Below are 23027 nucleotides of genomic sequence, written 5' to 3'. Positions count from 1 at the left end.
TTTTTTGGAAAGTGTAAATTGCAAGAAAATTCTGGAATTGTCGGGATTTATTATGACTGTACTGCATAACCATTACTACTTCTAACATTGACTTTTCTCTGTAACTACTATCTGTAGTAATACAAAGGAATTAAAATTTAGAGCACAAAAGTCATAATAGTATAAAAATAGTATCCTAAAATGTGAACTTATATTACCTTATTATCATGAGTTCAGTAGCACATAAAGATCTTAATGTTAAATACAGTGGTATGCAAATGTTTGGGCACCGTTGATAATTTTCATGATTTTCCTTCATAAATCATTGGTTGTTTGGATCAGCAATTTCATTTAAATATATCATATGTCAGATGAACACAATGATATTTGAGAAGTGAAATAAAGTTTATAGGATTTACAGAAAGTGAGCAAATGTTACTTGGAACTGGGAACCCCAACAGACAAATTACATCAATATTTAGTAGATCCTCCTTTTGCAGAAATAATGCCTCCAAACACTTCTTATAGCTTCCAATTAGAGTCTGGATTCTGGTTGAAGGTATTTTGGACCTTTCATCTTTACAAAACATCTCCAGTTCAGTAAGGTTTGATGGTTTCCGAGCATGGACAGCCCGTTTAATTCACACCATAGATTTTCTATAATATTCAGGTCTGGGGAGTGAGATGGCCATTCCAGAACGTTGTACTTGATCCTCTGCCTGAACGCCTTAGTAGATTTTGAACAGTGTTTAGGGTCATTGTCTTGTTGAAATATCCAGCCCTGGTGCAACTTCAACTTTGTTACTGATTCTTGAACATTATTTTCAAGAATTTGCTAATATGCACTGGCCACACAGCCTCACAGCATGATGAAACTACCACCACATTTTACTGTGGGTGGCAAGTGTTTGTTTTGAAATGCTGTGTTCTGTTTCTGCCATGCATACCGCCTCTTGTTATGCCCAAATAACTCAATTTTAGTTTTATCAGTCCACAGCACCTTATTCCAAAATGGCTGGCTTGTCCAAATGTGCTTAAGCATACCTCAAATGAATCTGTATGTGGCATGCACGCAGAAAAGGTTTCTTCTGCATTACTCTCCCATACAGCATCTCCTTGTGCAAAGTACGCTGAATAGTTGAACGATGCACAAGATGCAAGATGATGTTGCAGGTATTTGGAACTGGTCTGTGGGTTGACTATGACTGTTCTTACCATCCTTTGCCTCTGCTTCTCTAAGATTTTTCTTGACCTGTAACTTCCGGCCTTTACTAGAACTGTCCCTGTGGTCTTCCATTTCCTCACTATGTTCTTCACAGTGGAAACGGACAGCTGAAATCTCTGAGATAGCTTTTTGTATACTTCCCCTAAATCATGATGTTGAACAATCTTTGTTTTCAGGTCATTTGAGAGTTGTTTTGAGGCTCCTATGTAGCCACTCTCGAGAGAAGATGCAAAGAGGAGAAAAACTTTCAATTGGCCTGGCCACCCTAAATACCCTTTCTCATGATTGGATTCACCTGTGTATGTAGGTGAAGGGTCAATGAGCTTACCAAACAAATTTTATGTTCCAATAATTAGTGCTAAAGATATTCAAATCAATAAAACGACAAGGGTGCCCAAATTTATGCACCTGCCTAATTTAGTTTAAGTCACTTTTGCACACTTTCTGTAAATCCTATAAACTTCATTTCACTTCTCAATTATCATTGTGTTTGTCTGCTATATGATATATTTAAATGAAATTGCTGATCCAAACAACCAATGATTTATGAAGGAAAAACATGAAAATTATCAGGGGTGCCCAAACTTTTGCATACCACTGTATGTTTTGTTCGAAATGCCCCATAGATTTTACATTTTATTACTCATAATACTATATGTTATTGCCTCTTGGGAATTGTTAAATTGTTAAATTCCTAGTTCTTCTTTTGAGACTGGTGAGAGGTGCAACTACATCTGCAAAATTCTTACAGAAGCCACGATAATAGCCGGCCATTCCAAGGAACCGGCGAAGTTCACGTCTAGTGCGAGGCACAGGGAAATCTAGGATAGCCTGGATTTTAGCCAAAAGGGGGCGCACCTGTCCCTGACCCACCTGCTTCCCTAAAAGCATTCTCGGACAGTCATGGGAACCTCACTTTTCCGTTGGCTAGATAATTCCCCAGAATCATAGTAACCCCCTGCACGGGCAAGCGAGCGCGCACCCCAACTGTTACCGGGCCCGAAACGAGAGGTGACTGTAGGAAGACTCTGTGCAGCGGAGCTCGTAACACACTCATTTTCACTCCCCACACGAGAGCATCAGCACCACAAAACGAGTTACTTGAAAAAGACAACACGCTTTCCAAAATGAGAGACTGGGCAGCCCCAGTGTCGCGCAAAATTACAATCGGCACGCGATCCTCCTCTATTCCAGTCAGTGAGGCGAACCCTTGTGAAATGAAAGGTCGGTAACTGCTGTCAAGACTGTCATTTCCTGGTTCATCACTGACGGGATTAGGAGTAGAAACCGACTGAACAAAACCAACACATTTTGGCTTTTTTTTTGTGTGAGTTTGCTCTTTGCGACGGAGCGACGGACAATTGGCAATGAGATGGCCAGTATCATGGCAATAAAAGCATTCTCGGAAAGTCATGGGAACCTGATCAGGGCGCGTTTGACGCTTAGGAGAAACCCTCAAACTCCTCGCATTCACGGTGCACAGCTGAAAACGTAGCGCGATGGGTCAACACAAACTCATCTGCGAGAACAGCAGCTTTAGACAACGAATCCACCTTTTGCTCATTGAGATATACAACAACATTCTCTGGAAGACACGTTTTGAATTCTTCCAGCAGGACCAATTCTCTTAGCTGAGCAAAGTCCTTCGCTTTACTTGCAGCTAACCACTTATCAAACAAGAGAGTCTTCTCTCTGGCAAACTCTACATGTGCAGGTGGGTCAGGAACAGGTGCTCCCCCTTCTGGCTAAAATCCAGGCTATCCTAGATTTCCCTGTGCCTCGCACTAGACGTGAACTTCGCCGGTTCCTTGGAATGGCCGGCTATTATCGTGGCTTCTGTAAGAATTTTGCAGATGTAGTTGCACCTCTCACCAGTCTCACAAGTGTGTCAAAACCATTCGTATGGTCGCCCACATGCCAGAATGCTTTTGAGTCTGCCAAAGCTCTCCTCTGCAGCACACCAGTACTTGCCGCGCCTGTTTTCACACATCCGTTTAAACTTGAGGTGGATGCCAGCGCCGACGGTGCAGGTGCGGTGCTGTTGCAGGAGGATAGGCAGGGTGTTGATCACCCAATTGGTTACTTTTCAAAAAAATTCAACTCCTACCAACAGAAATACAGTACCATTGAAAAAGAAGCTCTTTCTCTGTTGCTTGCTCTACAGCATTTCGAGGTCTATGTCGGTTCTAGTTCAGCGCCTGTCATTGTTTACACCGATCACAACCCCCTCGTGTTTTTGACTAGGATGCAAAATTCTAACCAAAGGCTCATGAGATGGTCCCTCTTAGTGCAGGATTTCAATCTGGAGATCCATCACAAAAAAGGGACCGAGAATGTAATGGCAGATCCGTTGTCGCGTGGTTTTCTGAACTCCTGAGTGCCAAACATCTATAGGGGGGATGTTTGGTCTTGGGAAGGGGGGTGTGCCCACTCCAGGTCGGGGACAAGTTCCTTTTTTTGTTTTTTGCCTGTCCCATTTGGTTCTTTTGCCATCAGAATTATTGTCTAAAGGCAAAGAAAGATGCCAAACGGATCTACTTTACCAAATGGACCATCCCAGCCATGCCGTATTGGTCTATTTGATTCACCTTTGCTTTTATTGTTTATTTTATTTTATTTTCACTTGCTACACACGGGGCAGACATGACTGGGGGAAAGAAAAGGGAGAAAGAAAGAGGAAAAGAAAAACAGCGGGGAAGAGGAACGGTGATAAAGGGCAAAAAACAAAAACCAACAAAACAAACAGACAGAAAATACATATATCAATCACCTGGATCACCTGTTGAGAAAGAAAAAACAGAAAACAAGCAAATAAAAAGAGCAATATAATAAACAACATCATTGCAATGATCTATGTGAATATAACAGTAAATACTAAATATTGAATATTATTGTGCAGCATGTAGGATTGACAGCGCACAGTGTGCTTTGAGGTAGGAGCCAAAAAGGGTGTAGTTTGTGTGTGTGAGCACCTGTGTGTACACCTGTGAGCATGAGCACGCTTGTATTTAAAAGGTTCCTTCATGTAATGATCTGCTAGAGGGTGTGGGGAGCCATAGCCCTGTCCTCCAGGGCATGGACCAGGTATGGAGGAGATCCAGGCTCCAGACATCCAGAGGCCCTCAGAGTTCAAGAGACCAAGGAAGACCAATGGAGGGGCAACCGTGCCACTCTCCCGGAAAGAGCTGAGGAGAGCCCCAGATGAGGGGTCACTCAGCAGCCGCGGAGCAGAAGCCCAGGGGGGTTGCAGTGATGTGCCCGTGAGCTCCGCCAGCAGCCAGCTGACCGAGCCCCAGGCCGAGAGGCCGAGGGCAGCCCACCCCCGAAGGGGCCCGAGCGAGCCCCAGGCTCCAGGCCACGACAAGCAGCCACCAGGAGTGAGCCGGTGCATACCTGGATGCCCATCCCCAGACACAAAGAATCAGAATCAGAATCAGAAACAGCTTTATTTGTCACAAGCAGGTTGCCCTGCAGTGAAATAGGACCCCCCCCCGACCTTACACACATAACACAGACATCACATGGGGTTACAAGTCGGAGATCGGTAGCGTTACAGAAAAGAACACTGAAATGTACACAACAACGGGAGGGTACAAGAGGAAAAAAAGAGACCTCCACTCATGCTGTGCTTCCATGGTAGGACAGCACGAGAACAGGAAACACAAAAAAGTCCTCTGCACAAAAAAGCACATGAATGGCCACAGCACAACATTATGAAAGACATGACAAGCCACAGGGTAGGGTAGGGGATATCATAACACAATAAACACAGTGCGCACATCTGATCTGGGACTCCTGCAATCTTTTGACTGCGCCGCCAGCTGACCCGATGTCCACATCATGGGGGAGGTAAGCATCGAAGGCGTTGGAAGGGGAGGGGGGATGAGTGAGTGCTTATCAGTGTAAGTGTATGTGTGTGCGTGTCCATAGTTCAGCAGAGACAGTGTCCTTCGCCCTATCAGGCTAAGTAAACAGTCCACCAGCCAATCCAGGTGACCTTGCATGGGATGGGAAGAATAGTCACCACCAATGCACCGATGTCTGAGGGCGTCTGCGACTGGCAGGGGGAGTGGTGGGGGGAGATAGGCCTCCATACCTTGGAGGGCCTGAGATGTCCCTAGAGAGGTGGCGTCTGATACCCGACCTGACATATAGACACTGACAAACAGGCACACACAGATACAAACATCCATTCCCACCCTCATGCTCTCATATGCAATTACTCAGCACTCACCCAATGTGGAGGCAGACATAAATAGACACTGTACACACAATCACACTCCCCAAGCGTACTCTATATTCCAGGTTTAGGTACTCTTGCCCCTGGAGGGGGAAACTGCACCCAGACCCAGGTGGTGTTACCCTTTTCCCTGGGGTGGAGAGAAGCAGACCGCCCCGACTCCGCAGCAGCAGGGAGGCCCCACATTCCAGACCCCAATCGGATGGCCAACTCCTCCTCCCAGCCCCCCCGTCCCAACTAGGGCAACAGAGAATGGGGGTGTGTGAAGACTCCAAACCTCCCTCTGCCCGCTCATATGTAGTGTTGATGAATGTGTTTTCTAAGGTGCATTTAAAACCCAGGAGGGCATGGAGCTACCTGCCAGTGAGCAGCAGATAAACGCATAGCCCCTTCTGATAGCCCTCAATGTATACGTGTATGTAAAATTGAGAGGTGGGCAACGGCGCCAGGGGTGAGGCTATACACCCTGATGGTCTTCTGGATGCCGTGTAGCGTGCCCACCAAGGTCCTATATGTATGTGTTATGAGAGTGTGAGTAATGTGAATGTCTAAGTTGTGGGATAAAATTGAGGCACAGGCAGCCGGAGGGGGGTGCCTCCCCTGCACCCTTGTGACACACCTTTACCCCAAGGCCCTGCATGTGTGGGTGATTGTTGTGGAGCAGGAAGAAGGAAGCAGCTGGAGATGGGGAGGGAAGGAAGGGAGGGGCAAGTGCCCCCTCAGCAGCGCCGCCTGGCCCCACAGAGCCCGGGAAAGCCCGCCCAACCCCACCACAGAGAAAACTGCACCCACCCCGTCATCCACTCATCTTCCAGACTACACAAGACAATAGACACTCAGGCTGAGTTCTTCCTCCACCTCTCCTATATCTCCCCCACCTGCAGAGTGAGTTCCTGGAGAGAGGAGACCTCCTGCAAGATGTGACAGCCTCCCCCACCAGTTGAAGAGCCCCTCAGGTGGCTCGATGCACTGGCGGTACCCTGCGCCAGGGCTGAGCCCCCATACACCCACCCGCCCAAAACCCTGGCGACACACCAACCAGAACCCAAGGCCCAGCCAGGGCCCCAGCCTGGAGACGTAGCACCCCCAGAAAGTAGTAGTATTTTGCATTGAATTAATTGAAGACTGGGATTTCTAATTAAATGAAAGGTTTGTATGCATATCTGAGACCAGAAGTTTTGGTCTGAGTTAACGAATAAATCCGCTTCCCATTTTGCAATAGGAAGTGATATTGATTCATCTGTTTTAGAAAGCATTCTTTACAGTTTGGAAAGTAATTTTGGGGTTTTAAGAGTAAGAAATTATGCCACACTTGATGGTGTTTGTAGTTCAACCTGACCGGGTTTAAATTTCTTTTTTACTATGGACTTAATTTGTTGATATTCTAAAAATCTTTTCTTGTTGATCCCATATTGTGTAACTAGTCTGTCAAATGTATGTCTTCTAATATATGTTCTAAGTATGTGATTCCTTTACAACTCCAATCTGGAAAGTTTATCATATTATTGTTTTGTAACACATCAGGGTTGTTCCAGATAGGTGTACGTTTGCATGGGATTAATGAAGACTCCGTCAATTTTAGAAACTCCCACTAGGCTGTCAGAGAAGAGCTAATGTTGACGCTTTTAACCCTTTAAGACATACCATAGAACCAAGTCCGCCAGAGCTTATATTATATTTTTACATGCTGTAGTGCCATTTTTGGGAGCATTTCAAGTTGATATACATCAATACAACCATTATAGCCCAAATTTTAATAATATGCCCCTCAGGAGACAAAAGCTGGAGGATGTTTGGTCATTTGTTTTGACACAAGCTGTTGGGGAATTGTATAATATTTTTAACGAGTTAATGAAAGAGTATCCAAAACCAAATTTGTGTAAAGTTGCAAATAGAAATTTCCAGTTAACTCTGTCAAACGCTTTTTCTGCATCTAAAGAAAATATTGTAGTTTCGATGTTTTTACTGTATGAGTAGTCTATCAAATTATCAAAGTAATCTACGTGTATTTGTTGTTGAGTGCCTACCTTTTATGAAACCAGTTTGGTCAGGATGAATTAAGAGGGGGGTTATTTTCTCTAATCTCTTTGAGAGAGTTTTGCAGATTATTTTAAGGTCTACATTTATAAGGGATATTGGACGATAGCTTGAGGGATATACAGGGTCTTTGCCTGGTTTTAGCAGGAGATTAACGTTTGCAGAATTCTACCCTTTTCTTTGATTTCCAACAACGTTCTGTAAAAAATTGGTGCTAGAATCGTCCAGAATTCTTTGTAGAATTCTGCAGGAAAGCCGTCTGGATCTGGAGCCTTACTATTGGGCATACTTATCAGGGCTTCCTGGAGTTCACCTGGCATCAGTGGCAAATCCAGTGCCATTGCTTGAGTGTCTATTAATTTTGGAAGAGTTACGTTGTCCAAAAACTGATCAATTTCATTTTTAGATGGGTTTATTTGTGGTGAATACAGTTTTATAGAAATCCATGAAAATGTTTATTTTTTCCGGGTCATATATTGTGTTCCCAGATGAATCTTGAACAGCACATATAGTTGTTTTTTCTTTATTTATTTTTAGCTGGTTCGCTAGAAATTGACGGGATTTATTACCATGTTCATAACTTTGTAAGCGTAGTCTTTGTACTAAGAATTTCGTTTTTTTTATTAATTACCTCATTTAATTCTACTTTTGGTTTGCGTATTTTGCTCACTGTTTCCTGATCTTTGTGTGACACGTAGGCTTCTTCTAGGGATTTGATGTTTTTTTTCTAATTCCTTAATATTTTTATTTGCTTCTTTCTTTTTATGTGATGAGAAAGAAATTATTTAACCTCTCATCACAGCTTTCCCTGCTTCCCATAGAACAGAAGCTGATGTTCCGGGAGTGTCATTGAAGTCTAAATATAGAGTCCATTCTTTCCCGGGTGAGGTGTTCCGGGCATGTCCCACCGGGGGAGGCCCCGGGGCAGACCCAGGACGCACTGGGGAGATTATATCTCTGGGCTGGCCTGGGAACGCCTTGGTGTTCCCCTGGAAAAGCTCAAGGAGGTGGCTAGGGAGAGGGAGATCTGGGCTTTTCTACTTAGGCTGCTGCCCCCATAACCTGGCCCCAGATAAAGTGGAAGAAGATGGATTGATGGTGGATGGATGGCAGCTTTAAATTGCCCTTTATTAATACATGTTTTTTATTACTAAGTATAATGGAATGCAGAAATTTTGATGGCCGGTTCTTTTTGTTGAGTTCCAGTTTTCTGGTGGGGGCTTGGGGGAATTGAAAACTATTGAAAAATAACTCGGAATCATGCAGTGTTATTGTGAAAGGTGGTTTTCTGTTTATTTACTTTACTCCAAATTAAATATTTTTGGATTGAATAAACCAAAAAACAAATAAAAAAATAATAATTTTAAAAAGCTTATTTTCAAAAGTAAAATTTGAAGCTATTTAACAGAAAAAAGTTGTAAATAAAGAGATTTTTGAAATGAAAAAAAATTTGAAAACTTTTCTTTTTGCATTGAATTTGTACAATTCCAGCTTAATGTTGCAATAATTGCAAGTACTAGAAGCTCTGATATACTATGATTGATTTTTGTTCATTAAATATTTCTTGCTGTTCTTCTCAGGCTTGAACAATATGATAAAACACTTGGGAGCAAATATACACATTATTAGACCAAAGCTGGAGGCCAGAATTGCAAAAATCTCCACAACTACAGTGAATTTCCCAGGAGAGCTGACATATGCTGGGATAAATGTGATCCAGACAGTACAGAATATCAACATGCTGAAGGTGATAAACTTGGCTTCATTGAAATTATCAGGTAATTTGCGGGCTAAGACTGCTAAAACAAAGCAAAAGGCAGCAAGTATGCCTAAGTATCCAAGCACAGCCCAGAAGCCAGCAGCAGAGCCTAATGCACATTCCAATATGATTTTCTCCTTGTACATGGTTAGATTTTTTATTGGAAAGGGAGGGCTCACTACTATCCAAACAGTACATATTAAAACTTGAATAAAGGTGAAAGACACAACAGTCATTCTTTGCTGTGGAGGACCAAACCATTTCATCACTTTACTACCTGGAAGTGTCACTTTAAAAGCCATTAAAACCACTATAGTTTTCCCAAGTACACAGGAGATACAGAGTACAAAGGTGATGCCAAATGCAGTGTGACGCAGCATGCAGGACCACTCAGATGGTGCTCCAATGAAAGTTAATGAACATAAGAAACACAGAGTCAGTGAGATGAGCAGCAGGAAGCTCAGCTCAGAATTGTTGGCCCTGACAATTGGAGTTTTCCTGTGACAAAAGAATACAGCCGCAGTTACGATGGTCAGACAGGCACCAAGAACTGAGAATGTAGCCAGGATAATTCCTAGGAGGTCTTGAAAGGAAAGATACTCCACAGGCTTAGGGATGCAAGTGTCTCTCTTTGCGTTAGGCCAGAATTCTTTTTGACAAGGTAAACAATCAGTCGAATCTGGATAAAAAACAAATAAATACAAAATTTTCTTGATTTTCATATATACACAATGAAACATTTTAAATGCATGGCAATCATTTCTCTTTACCTGTGCTATTACTGATCTCCCCCTCAGGACATGCTGTACAGTCATAGCAGCAGATGGGTTTTCCTTTCTGTAACACTTTACGAGTTCCTGGAGGACAACTGTCCGTGCACACTGACACTGGCACCTGTCAAAGACAGAAAGGTTATATAATAAACGTAAATATTTACTATGCAGCTGTAATCATTGTTTACTAAAGTTTGACTGCTTACTTTCATGCTACCTTCTATCCAGGTAATGTTTTTGTCGATCTGGAATTCCTGGCCCACGGGCCGTGATGCATCGTACAGCCCTACAGCCACTATCTCAGTCATGCCGTTTTCACTTTTCTGCCAGTTAACCAGTTCATAAATAGCCACAGGATCCCCATTAGCATCAAATGAGACATCATAGCCATTTCGGGAAAAATTTACTTTCTTCAGCTCAATTAAAATCTGAAAAGACGAAATTAGGTATAATGGGAGGGGAAAGGAAAAAAATTGTGCAATATTTCAATAACAAATATTAATATTACATATCAACTCATATTGCAGTTGATGAAAGACACTGGCATCAACATATTTATTTCTTCTGACCTGTTTGGACTCTAACTTGGTTAACTTGTCACACTTTGCAGTGCCATTTATTTCCTGGCACACTGCATTATGGATGGCATGTGCTACTGCATAGACAGCCTTGTACACCATGTTAGTAACTCTGAGCTGTGATGTGTCAGTGTACTGGTTTTGCAGATTCTGTATGTCTTCATTTCCATCACATACTTTCTTCTTTGCAGTGGCATCTAAAAATTACAAAAAGGGAAAACAATCACACGAGTGCTTCTGATTGGCTGAGGAAGAATAAAGTAGTTTACCATGGCCCTTTCCCAATTCTAAAGTACACGAGTCCATACTCATGTTCTCTGCGAGTCCGGACTTGCCGAGAACGCACGGGAGTATGGACTTGCCGAGAGCACGAGAATGCAAGCACGGACTCGCGATTTGTACAGTTGGAACACCAGCGTACTTGATGATATCACAGGTCCGGAGTTTTTACTGCCGTCCCCTCTTAATTTAACTGTGATTAACCCTCTGGGGTCGATGGACGCGCCGGCGCGTCAAAATCACATGACCAATTTAAGATGACACAGCAACAAGATGCAGCGACCCAGAGTCTCCATTTCAACGTGGGTCTAAAGTACGGACTTCAAACTATATACCAGTTTTTAAATGGCCACGTAAAACCAGAGTTATGATAACAAATGCACACAATTTTTTTTTCTGAACAAAACAGTGGTGTTTACAGCGGGAAGAAACGGTAAAAACTGTGTTTTCTACAGACAGCGCTAGCAATCACTCTCCGCTTGCAAGTGAAAAAAGAAAAAACACCCATTCCCTATTGGTGTTAAATTGTGCCATATCAACCAATCAAAAGATGATATGGCAACATGTGGTATTTTGTTGTGTATGAAGAGGGGGAAGTTTTAGGAGTGACACTGGTGAGAGAAAGCGGGCGAGCGCAGAGAGAGCGAGTTTTCATATGTGAGACATTAGTGACGTTGAGTGTGTTTGGAGGCTATATTTAGTGTGTAGTGTAGTCACTGTTTTGTGTGTTAGTTATACTAGTCAATGTCACATTTGCTCCAGAAAAAGCCACCAAAGGCAGATTCCAGTGTAAACGCTATCCCCACATGGAAAACAGGACTGGTAGAACTCCTGTTGTCAGAACTGCAGGGTTTAGGCCTGTGGTGTTCTCCTATAATAATAATAATAATAATGGATTGGATTTATATAGCGCTTTTCAAGGCACCCAATGCGCTTTACAATGCCACTATTCATTCACTCACTCTATTCATTCATAGCTGTTTTAATCTTAGTTAGCTCATAATAAACGGATTCCACTTTACTTAATGTTGCATTATTTTCTTACATTGTGGATGGTAGTCCTTGCACAAGTACTAGCAGACAGACGCGTAAGGTAATTGCATTTCCATAGCACATTTGTAGTCGTGATTACTAGTTGACCAAGTTATATTTTAAACATATGTTCATCCAGCACTTGGAGGACTTTGAGGAAACCCACTCAAGGTATTCTAGAGCAGTGGTCCCTAACCTTTTTTGTGCCACGCACCGGTTTATGTCCGACAATATTTTTAAGGTGTCGCCGATAAATAAAACCAGCACTGGTGCCAAAATAAAGAAGATTTATTCATAACACATGTGAAAAGACCCAGGGAGACAGAGTTAACAATACAAACAATACAAAAATAAAAACCCTGAAAGCCATAAATGTCACAACCGAGCCTCAAATCTTGCGCCCCGGTAACCAAATGACTCACAGACTGGCCTGGTGGCTGAGCACCGCTGTTCTAGAGTAATGTTTTAAAACACAACTAAACAACGGGGAAGACTGAGATAAATTGAGCCATATTTAAATATGTGGTCCTCACGATAATTGAAAATGAGGCAGCATTACAATCAAAATGTGCAAACTAGGTTACTTACTTTTTTAGGCTATTTAGTTTAAATAATGCTTTCAGATCAATTGTATGCTCCATCAAATGCCATCTTATCATGGTGGATGGGGTTGAACACCTGAGAGTGAGCATCTGAAGACTGACCTTGCGTGAATGTGTGACGTAGGTTTTGATGCATTGTGGACTGGATGTTTATGGGGCATGGAATACCCAGGGGATAAGACTGACATTAGGTATGTAGCCCTGGCTATATAAATTGTTCATTTATTGAAGTAGTTCATTTATTTTGATGGTTAAATACAAATGTTCACTGTGTTCAAGAATGTATATAAAGGCCTGTAAGGTATGTGATGTGTGTTAGTGGTGGGTAGATCGATCCAAAAATCGATTGTATCAATACCAAGTCGGCATCGGTATCGGATCGATACTAGCTTGATGAGATCGATTCTTTGCTTTAAGTTCTGCTCTTGTTTGCAATGCTGTGGTTTCGGCAAAGACGAAACAGCCAGGTCACCAGACTCGCCGCTCCTGTGTAAGGAGAGCAGGCACACTTTGCTACCCCTCCCACCTCTAGTGTTTAGATGTTGCACTGTCACATGACGTGACCTAGACGCTTTGGGGTTTGTTAAGTTGTTTACGTATTATTTATATTTTCACCAGTCGTTGTTTTTGTTGTTGAGAATTTAAATTGTAATTTTTGCATTATAGTTTCTCAACAGTACTTGTTTGTTTTAAATTGTCTACTGGTTTGCGTGCACTTTTTATTTTATTTTTATTTTATTTTCGATTTTTCTAAAAAAATGATAACTGTAAACCACCACGACAGATCCAATGGCATTTTCATGCTTCTCAGCATCATTTATTCTTAAAACAATCACACGGTTGCTGTAACAGTACATTCAACAGCTGCAGCTCTCCCGCTACCAGCTCTACACATCACCACCACCAACAACAACACAATCAGAGCACAGGTTTTAAGCCGGTGAGGCATGATTGCCCCGCCACAATAATAAAGCATTTTCTATTTAATTATAAACTTTGTCCTAATTATGTCCTGGGCTTTAACTATTTAATAATAAAAAAGGAAACATCACAAAAAACACTTAAGGTCATGAAAATTAATTGAGATTTAGCAATTCAAAGACGCATCCATCTTATTAATTGAAAAGTATTGGCCAATACTGGCTCAATACCAAAACATGCAGTATCACACACCACTAATGTGTCTCAGTTAAATGCACAGGCTTTGTATTTGTATTTTGAGGTGTATGTCATTATTTTTTATAATGTCATTGGTATGTACTACAGCTCCAGCGAACCCTGAAGGTGTCTCGGGTAGAGGGGGTTGGAGTAACTGGGGAGCCAACTGCACTCTGCAGGAAGAGAGAGAGAAGAGATGAGCAACAGTGTTGTGTGGATGCAGAGTTCATAGAAAGGCGACAAACTTATTTTCAGGTTGGCGGCCAATTAACTGGAGTGGAAAACTGTTGTACCCTACCATGAGGTAAATGTGAATTTTGTTTAACACTTGTGCCCCAGGGGATGCCATACCCTATATTTACGGACTTCCTAAGATCCACAAAGAAGGGGTCCCACTCAGACCCATTGTTATCAGCATAAACTCGGCCACTTAAAACATTTTGAAACACATTGCTGCCATCCTAGCACCCCTGGTGGGGAACACCCCACATTACATCAAAAACTCCACCAACTTCACCGACAAGGTCCAGAAACTTTCACTTGAGTGAGATGAAACTAAGGTGTCCTTTGATGTAGTCTCTCTCTTCACTTGCATACCTACATCAGAGGCAGTGGACACAGTCAGAAAATGACTACAAGAAGACAGCGCCTTGGAAGACAGAACCAACTTCACCCCCGATCAGATTTGCACACTGTTAGACCTCTGCCTTACCACCACATATTTCATATACAACGAGGGTTTTTACAGACAAAAACATGGATGTGCCATGGGCTCCCCGGTGTCACCTATTGTAGCCAACCTTTATGGAGGAAGTGGAAAGGAAGGCTCTTGGCTCTTTTAAAGGGGAGTACCTAGTTACTGGTACAGATATATGGACGACACCTGGGTCAAAATCAAAACCCAAGAAGTGAAATCCTTCACTGCTCACATTAAAGCTGTGAATAAAAACATCAAGTTCACCAGGGAAGACAAAAAGGATAACTGTTTGCCATTCCTGGACTGTGCCATGCGCATTGAAGGGAATGGAAACCTCAACATTGAAGTTTGCCGAAAGCCCACACACACGGACCAGTATCTTGTCTTTAACACCCACCACCCTCTGGGACACAAACTTGGAGTAATCAGGACCCTACAACACCGGGCAGAAAATGTTCCCTCTAAAACTGAAGGGAAAAAGAGGGAACACACACATGTAAAGGAAGCTCTTAAAACATGTGGTTATCCTAATTGGGCTCTCATCAAGTCAGTGAAGATGCACAGAAAAGAAGATCTGACACCAACTAGGGAGGATCAGAAAGACAAATGCAACGGCATTGTCATCCCCTGTGAAACCGGTGTATCGGAAAAAACTCAGGAGAGTCTTCTCCAAGCACAACATCTCAGTTTGCGTCAAACACAGCAACACTCTCAGAAAAATACTGGTTCATCCCAAAGACAAAACTCCTACACACAAACGTAACAGTGTAGTGTATGCTTTCCAAGCTCCTTAGGCTGTACAGTGTAGCGAGGAATGCTACATTGGAGAGACCAAACTTCTTAAACGCATGGCACAACATAGAAGAGCCACCTCCACGGGACAAGACTCAGCAGTCCATCTGCATCTAAAGGACAAAGGTCACTCTTTCGAGGATGCCAATGTTCACATTTTGGACAGAGAAGACAGATGGTTTGAAAGAGGAGTGAAAGAAGCCATCAATGTCCACTGTGAATGACCATCTTTGAACAGAGGTGGTGGCTTACGACACCAGCTGTCTGCCATCTATAATCCAGTGTTGAGATCCCTTCCCAGACACCTTAACGGCCACTCACATCCTGGGCAATTTGATCTCAGGAAACCACATGATAGGGTGGGGCTAAGTTTAACAATGAGCTCACCCAAAACCTTGGCTGATTGTCACCTACACCCAATTTCACACCTGGGCTCGTGTGATTAGGTAGAGGATCATTAGGGGGACACTCCCACAGGGCTTAAATCTTGGACTCTGCACCATTTGACCCTAGAACTGAAGAAGCTTCTCGCATGAGAGGTGACATGTCTTCAAGTAACTTAAATAAGTCCAGATGCTTTTCTTTCCAAGCTCCTTAGGCTACGTCCACACTAATGCATTTTCGTTTGGAAACGCATTGTTTTCTCTCCGTTTCGGCCTCCCGTCCACACTGAGACTGCGCTGTCCTCAAGGAAAAACACAGCGTTTTGAAAACCCTCTCGAAAACGCATACATTTCAAAACGGAGCTGTCCCGTTGCAGTGTGGACACACGAAAACGCAGACTTTCTAAAACGATGACGTATTTTAGTCATGTGATACAGTCATGTGACCAAATAAACAAAGATAGCGGAGTGCATTATACAGCGGTTGTTTTGATTGCTCTTATTTTGACAGCCCTAAAAAAGATGAATATCAGTTTGTACATGCTCCAGATAGCTTTTCTTCAAGTTCTTTAATTCTCACTTGCTTTTGCGCATGCGCAGGACTGAGACGTAAGCGTTTTCATCCATTTAAATGTGGACGCACACCTCTGTGAAATCGACTGAAGCCGCTAGCTTAACCAAGGATGTTTGGTAAAAATGGTAAATGGCCTGTATTTGTATAGCGCTTTACTTAGTCCCTAAGGACCCCAAAGCACTTTACACTACATTCAGTCATCCACCCATTCACACACACACACTGGTGATGGCAAGCTACATTGTAGCCACAGCTGCCCTGGGGCGCACTGACAGAGGCGAGGCTTCCAGACACTGGCGCCACCAGGCCCTCTGACCACCACCAGTAGGAAACGGGTGAAGTGTCTTGCCCATGGACCGAGACTGTTGGAGCTCGAACCGGCAACCTTCCAATTACAAGACAAACTGCCAGCTCTTGAGCCACGATCGCCCCATGCTTAGCTCATGTCCTGCTCTGTTCTTATGTATTAGGCTAAGAGAATATCACAGAAGGAACAGTTTACCCTGCCTGGGATAGGGTTATTGGGGTCCTGCCCTGGAGCCAGGCCCAGGGAGGGTGCCCGAGGGCGAACGTCTGGTGGCTGGGCCTTAGTCCATGGGGCCCAGCCAGGCACAGCCCAAAAAGGGGATATGGGCCCATCCTCCTGCAGGCCCACCACCGATAGGAGACGCCATAGGAGTTGTTTGCACTGTGTGCCGAGCGGTCGCCAGGCGCGGAGGCCCTGGCGGACCGATCCCCGCCTACCAAGACTGGCAATTGGGACATGGAATGTCACCTCTCTGGTGGGAAAGGAGCCTGAGGTCGTGCTTGAGGTTGAGAGGTACCAGCTTAACGCATGGCTTGGGCTCTGGAAACAGTCTCTGCTAGGCTGGGAATGCCTAGCAAAGGCCCCAGTCCACGAGATCTTCAACGCACACCGGCAGACCTTCAACAGCATTCCGAGGGAAACTGGGGACATTGAGGCCGAATGGACCATGTTCAGCATCTCCATTGCTGAAGCTGCTGCAATGAGCTGCGGCCACAAAGTGGTTGGTGCCTGTCGTGGTGGTAACCCCCGAACCAAATGGTGGACACCAGAGGAGAAGGGAGCCCCCAGTCTTATCAATCTTGGTTAGCCTGTGGAACTTCGGAGGCAGCTGATAGGTACCGACCAGCCAAGCGGAATGCGGCTCGGGCAGTGGCTGAAGCAAAAACTCGGGTGTGGGAGGAGTTCGGAGAGCCCATGAAAAAAGATTTTTTTCTGTTGACTTCATCGGGTGATGGACTCCAGCTCGCACTGAAACAGTTCTCAGCCGAATGTGAAGCAGCGGGAATGAGGATCAGCACCTCCAAATCTGAGGCCATGGTTTTCAGCCGGAAAAGGGTGGAGTGCCCACTCTGGGTCGGAGACAAGTTCCTGCTCCAAGTGGAGGATTTTAAGTATCTTGGGGTCTTGTTCACGAGTGATGGGAGAAGGAAGCCAGAGATCGACAGACGGATTGGTGCGGTGGCTGTAGTGATGCAGACGCTACACCAGTCCATCATGGTGAAGAGAGAGCTGAGCGTAAAAGCGGTTTACCGGTCGATCTACGTCCCTACCCTCACCTATGGCCATGAGCTGTGGGTAGTGACCGAAAGAACGAGATTGTGGATACAAGCGGCGGAAATGAGCTTCCTCCGAAGGGTGGCTGGCCTCTCCCTTAGAGATAGGGTGAGAAGTTCAGCCATTGAGGAGGGGCTCAGAGAAGAGCCGTTGCTCCTTCACATCGAAAGGAGCCAGTTGAGGTGGTTCAGGCGCCTGACAAGGATGACTCCTGGGTGAGGTGTTCCGGGCATGTCCCACCGGGAGGAGGCCCCGGGGCAGACCCAGGACACGCTGGATATATCTCTCGGCTGGCCTGGGAACGCCTTGGTGTTACCCTGGACAAGCTCAAGGAGGTGGCTAGGGAGAGGGAAATCTGGTCTTCTCTACTTAGGCTGCTGCCCCCACGGCCCCAGATACAGTGGAAGAAGATTGATGGATGGATGGATGGATGGCAGCTTTAAATTGCCCTTTATTAATACATGTTTTTTTTATTACTGAGTATAATGGAATGCTGAAATTTTGAAGGCTGGTTCTTTTTGTTGAGTTCCAGTTTTCTGGTGGGGGCTTGGGGGAATTGAAAACTATTGAAAAATAACTCAGAAACATGTAGTGTTATTGTGAAAGGTAGTTTTCTGTTTATTTACTTTACTCCAAATTAAATATTATTGGATTAAAATAAACCAAAAAATAAATTAAAAAAAAAAAATTTTAAAAAGCTTATCTTTAAAAGTAAAATTTGAAGCTATTTAACAGAAAAAAGTTATAAATAAAGAGATTTTTGAAATAAAAAAAAATTGAAAACTTTTGTTTTTGCATTGAATTTGTACAATTCCAGCTTAATGTTGCAATAATTGCAAGTACTAGAAGCTCTGATATACTATGATTGATTTTTGTTCATTAAATATTTCTTGCTGTTCCTCTCAGGCTTGAACAATATGATAAAACACTTGGGAGCAAATATACACATTATTAGACCAAAGCTGGAGACCAGAATGGCAAAAATCTCCACAACTACAGTGAATTTTCCAGGGGAGCTGACATATGCTGGGATAAATGTGATCCAGACAGTACAAAATATCAACATGCTGAAGGTGATAAGCTTGGCTTCATTGAAATTATCAGGCAATTTGTGGGCTAAGACTGCTAAAACAAAGCAAAAGGCAGCAAGTATGCCTAAGTATCCAAGCACAGCCCAGAAGCCAGCAGCAGAGCCTAATGGACATTCCAATATGATTTTCTCCTTGTACGTGGTTAGATTTTTTATTGGAAAAGGAGGGCTCACTACCAACCATACAGTACATATTAAAACTTGAATAAAGGTGAAAGACACAACAGTCATTCTTTGCTGTGGAGGACCAAACCATTTCATGACATTGCTACCTGGAAGTGCCGCTTTAAAAGCCATTAAAACCACTATAGTTTTCCCAAGTACGCAGGAGATACAGAGTACAAAGGTGATGCCAAATGCAGTGTGACGCAGCATGCAGGACCACTCAGATGGTGCTCCAATGAAAGTTAATAAACATAAGAAACACAGAGTGAGAGAGATGAGCAGCAGAAAGCTCAGCTCAGAGTTGTTGGCCCTAAGTATTGGAGATGTCCTGTGATGAAAGAATACAGCCGCCGTGATAATAGCCAGAAAAGCACCCACAACTGAGAATGTAGCCAGGATAATTCCTAGGATGCCTTGAAACGAAAGAAATTCTATAGGTTTAGGGATACAAGTGTCTCTCTTTGCATTAGGCCAGAATTCCGTGTGACAGCGTAGACAATCAGCAGAATCTGAATAGAAAGAAGAAAAAAAAAAAGAGAGACTTCTGGGAAGTGTAAAACCATTTTAAATGCTTGGACAAAAATTCGATTTTACCTGTTGTATTACTGATCTCTCCCTCAGGACACGCTATACAGTCATAGCAGCAGATGGGTTTTCCTTTCTGCAGTACTTTACGAGTTCCTGGAGGACAACTGTCAGTGCACACTGACACTGGCACCTGTCAACACACAAAGGTGGCATAATAAATATAAATGATCTTGTTCAGTAGAGTCAGATTCTCATCCTTTGAGTCATTACTTTTCTGCTATCCTCCATCCAGGTAATGTTTCTGTTAATCCAAAATTCGTGGCCCACTGGTAGTGATGCATCATACAGCCCTACAGTTATCATATCAATGATTCCACTTTCACTTTTCTGCCAGTTGACGAGCTCATAAATAGCCACAGGATCCCCATTAGCATTAAATGACACATCATATCCATTTTGGGAAAAATTAACTTTTTTCAGTTCAATTAAAATCTGTAAAAATGAATAAAGAGAGAGCGTGGGAGAGAAAGGAAATAGATACAATATTGCAATTATTAATAGTAATACTTTATTTGATCCAAGTTATATTAGAGGTGATGAGGGAAACTGCCATTAAGATATTTATTTCTTCTGACCTGTTTGGACTGCAACTTGGTTAATGTGTCACACTTGGCTGTGACATTTGGTCCTCGACACATTGCATTATGAATGGCATGTGCTATTGCATACACAGCTTTGTACACCATGTTAGTAATTCTGAGCTGAGATGTGTCAGTGTACTGATTATGGAGACTGTTTATGTCTTCTTTTCCATCACATACCTTCTTGTCTGCAGCAGTGTCTAAAAATAAACAAAGACAGAACTGACATTTTAAACTCTGAAATTCAAACTAGTCTCAGATCTCATTTATGTACTTACAAATTACGTTACCACAGTGATTCATAATCTCAAAATATTAAAAATATATAGATATGTAAAGTCTGTAATGCAAAAACTAAGTCACGTAAACTTCAACTGAATTAGAAGTCATCATAAATCTGTGACGGTTCTCAGTCATCCAGGTCATCGTTGTCTAAGGAGCTTGGAAAGAAATGCATCTGGAAGTGCAGATGCTTTTCTTTCCAAGTTCCTTAGACAAGGTATCATAAGTATCAATATTTGTAGAGAGCCACCTGTCTCATATTTCATTGCTACCATTAATACTTTAAGCTCATGGATCAACAGTGCACCTTGTAACACCAGAAGTTTGACAGGATCATTTAAACCTAGAAACATTCCTTACTGTTTTTCAGTGTGCAGTTGAATGAACCTTCCCAAAACTCAGTAAGTATTTGAGAAGCAGCCACTTCAGAGGGAGACAGATTCAACAAGAAGTCTCTGAGACCTGGAATTACTGACTTCTGAATCCCAAATCCAATGGTCCCAGCACATAAATGGAATCTCGTTAATTCTGAGTATGTTATCCAAGACTCACTGCCTATCCACTGGCGGGGTGGGGAAGGCTCACGTGAAAGCTCCTCCAGCAGTATCTTCATGTCTCCTAAAGCTGCAAATGCGACAACAACCATAGCTGTAGACCTTGACAAACAACATAGTGCATTAGAAAGATGTTTTTATGTGTCTTCACATCATCAAATGTTTATTTTAGAGATAATTAAACAAGTTAATGCACAATAAATATCTGTGATGAAGAAACCTGCGGATAACATCTGCTACTCTCTGAATTCTGCTCTGTGGGTCTGTCCGATAGAAAGACACAGAGTATTCCACACAGATCCCATCTTTCTGTGCTGCTTGGAGAAAAGAAGCCATGCCCTTATTTCCATAATCCGAATCTGACCGAACAGCACCTATCCAAGTCCAGCCAAAGTGTTTCACTAGCTTGGCTAGTGCTTCAGCTTGGAACTGGTCACTGGGGATTGTTCTGAAGAAACTTGGGTACTGCTGCTTGTCAGACAAGCATGCACATGTCGAAAAGTGGCTAACCTAAACCAAAAGAAATAAAACAGTGTAAATGTAAAAGAACCGCAAAATCAAATATCATGCACTTGCTTAATGTAAATACAAAAATTGACAGAATTTGGAAACATTTACTTGGGGAATGTTAAAGGCCCTGATGACTTGTGACAAACTGATGGATGTCGTAGACCCAGAGTCCCCAACAACGGCCATCACCATACCAGATTGTGAGCAATTGTTACCAATGAAAAACACAGGGTCGAAGCTATTTAGAAACTGAAATGCCACATGCACTGCCACAGCCACTGATGCACATGAGTCATAGAGCTGATACCCGAGCCTAATTCCGGGCAGCAGCTCTGTGCTGTTGTTAATCTCTTCTATGGCAAAGACCATTGCACGTATTGATTGCAGTTCACCGGTGATAATGCTGCAGAAAGTCAACTCACTGTTAGAAATTAAACTACAGACTTAGGTTAAATGTCACAAGAAAACATTGTAGGAGTTGTGGGTTTTTACCATGGCCAGATAATGACTTCATTGTATAAGGGTACTTCAACACATTGTCTGACCAGTTAAATTCAGCAAAAATGATTATCATGATCACAAGATCACAAAAATGTATAAATAAATATGCAAAGGCTTGTCATTTCCTGTTCATTTTTTTTAAATTGTTGTTTAACAATATGATTTCTGTTTTCAAAATACAACTATTACTTCCAAGAATATAAATGACTGACTATTGGAATACTTTTCTTGTTGATTTTTTTTCAGCACCACACAAGAGCAATGTAATACTACAGAACATAAAACATGTGGAAATAGTTTTATTTTTAGACAGTCCAACATGTTTTGAGCACTCTCTTCGTCCCAGTACTGACCTTCCTTTGCATTTCACAGGCTCGGGTATGATGGTGTAGTCATTGTAAACTGTGTGTGTGTAGGCATGAAGGGAAAAAGCACCACCAATAACAAAGTCCCCGTCCTTTGAAAATGCAGGTAAACGAGTGCTTCCTTGCAGCTTGCATTTCACAGATGATACTACCCTACCAGCCCAAGCCCCTGTAGACATGGTTGTTTGAGTCAGATAAGCAGCCAATACCAGACCAATTAAAACAGCTGATCTTTCCATCTCTGTCTGACATCCAGCTTGTGCATATGGGCGTACGTTTGTTTTCCTTGTTTATATAAGTCTTTGGAGAAATCTTTTTTCTTGTTATTTTTTTATCTTCTCAAGTACATCCTCTTACCAAGTATTTTTTTTTCAAAACCCCCAGATATTAATCATATTCTATGCCGTCCCAGTGTTGTTTGGTGACTTTGAGTTTCCTAGGCCAAAAATCATTTCATAATTAGTTTAACTTAAAAAATGATATATTTAGAATGTATAAATAGCTTGTCTCACATTAATAAATCGATCATTTATTAATTATCCATTGATCCAGAACATCCTAAATGTACAAAAAATTAGAGCACTTGTATAGCAGTATAAAATAAGAAAAAAAAAAGTATTTAATTTTTGTGTATTTATGTCACTTCTGTGAAACATCATCAAATTTCAGGCAAAAACAAATCAAATTAGGATGTCTTTGCT

At 42.6% G+C, this 23027-nt stretch overlaps 1 protein-coding gene across 1 annotated transcript; it reads right to left on the bottom strand.

Moving 5' to 3' along the window:
- Nucleotides 1-9014: 9014 nt before the first annotated feature.
- LOC146373607 (vomeronasal type-2 receptor 1-like) lies at nt 9015-21829 on the bottom strand. The gene is made up of 13 exons (XM_084950110.1): nt 21569-21829; nt 21171-21460; nt 20757-21052; nt 20109-20314; nt 19744-19965; nt 19540-19663; nt 18551-19454; nt 16611-16857; nt 13769-13835; nt 10583-10788; nt 10220-10441; nt 10011-10134; nt 9015-9919 (listed from the first exon to the last, which is right to left on the bottom strand). The coding sequence occupies exons 1-13, from the start codon at nt 21827-21829 to the stop codon at nt 9015-9017; spliced, it is 4074 nt and encodes a 1357-aa protein (XP_084806236.1).
- Nucleotides 21830-23027: the final 1198 nt, after the last annotated feature.

The sequence above is a fragment of the Perissodus microlepis genome, chromosome 14, assembly GCF_051167445.1.
Source record: "Perissodus microlepis isolate ML-2025 ecotype Zambia chromosome 14, ASM5116744v1, whole genome shotgun sequence".
Taxonomy (NCBI): Eukaryota; Metazoa; Chordata; class Actinopteri; order Cichliformes; family Cichlidae; genus Perissodus; species Perissodus microlepis.
The sequence above is the reverse complement of the archived record's forward strand: the minus strand, read 5'-3'. Positions and strand labels throughout refer to the sequence as shown.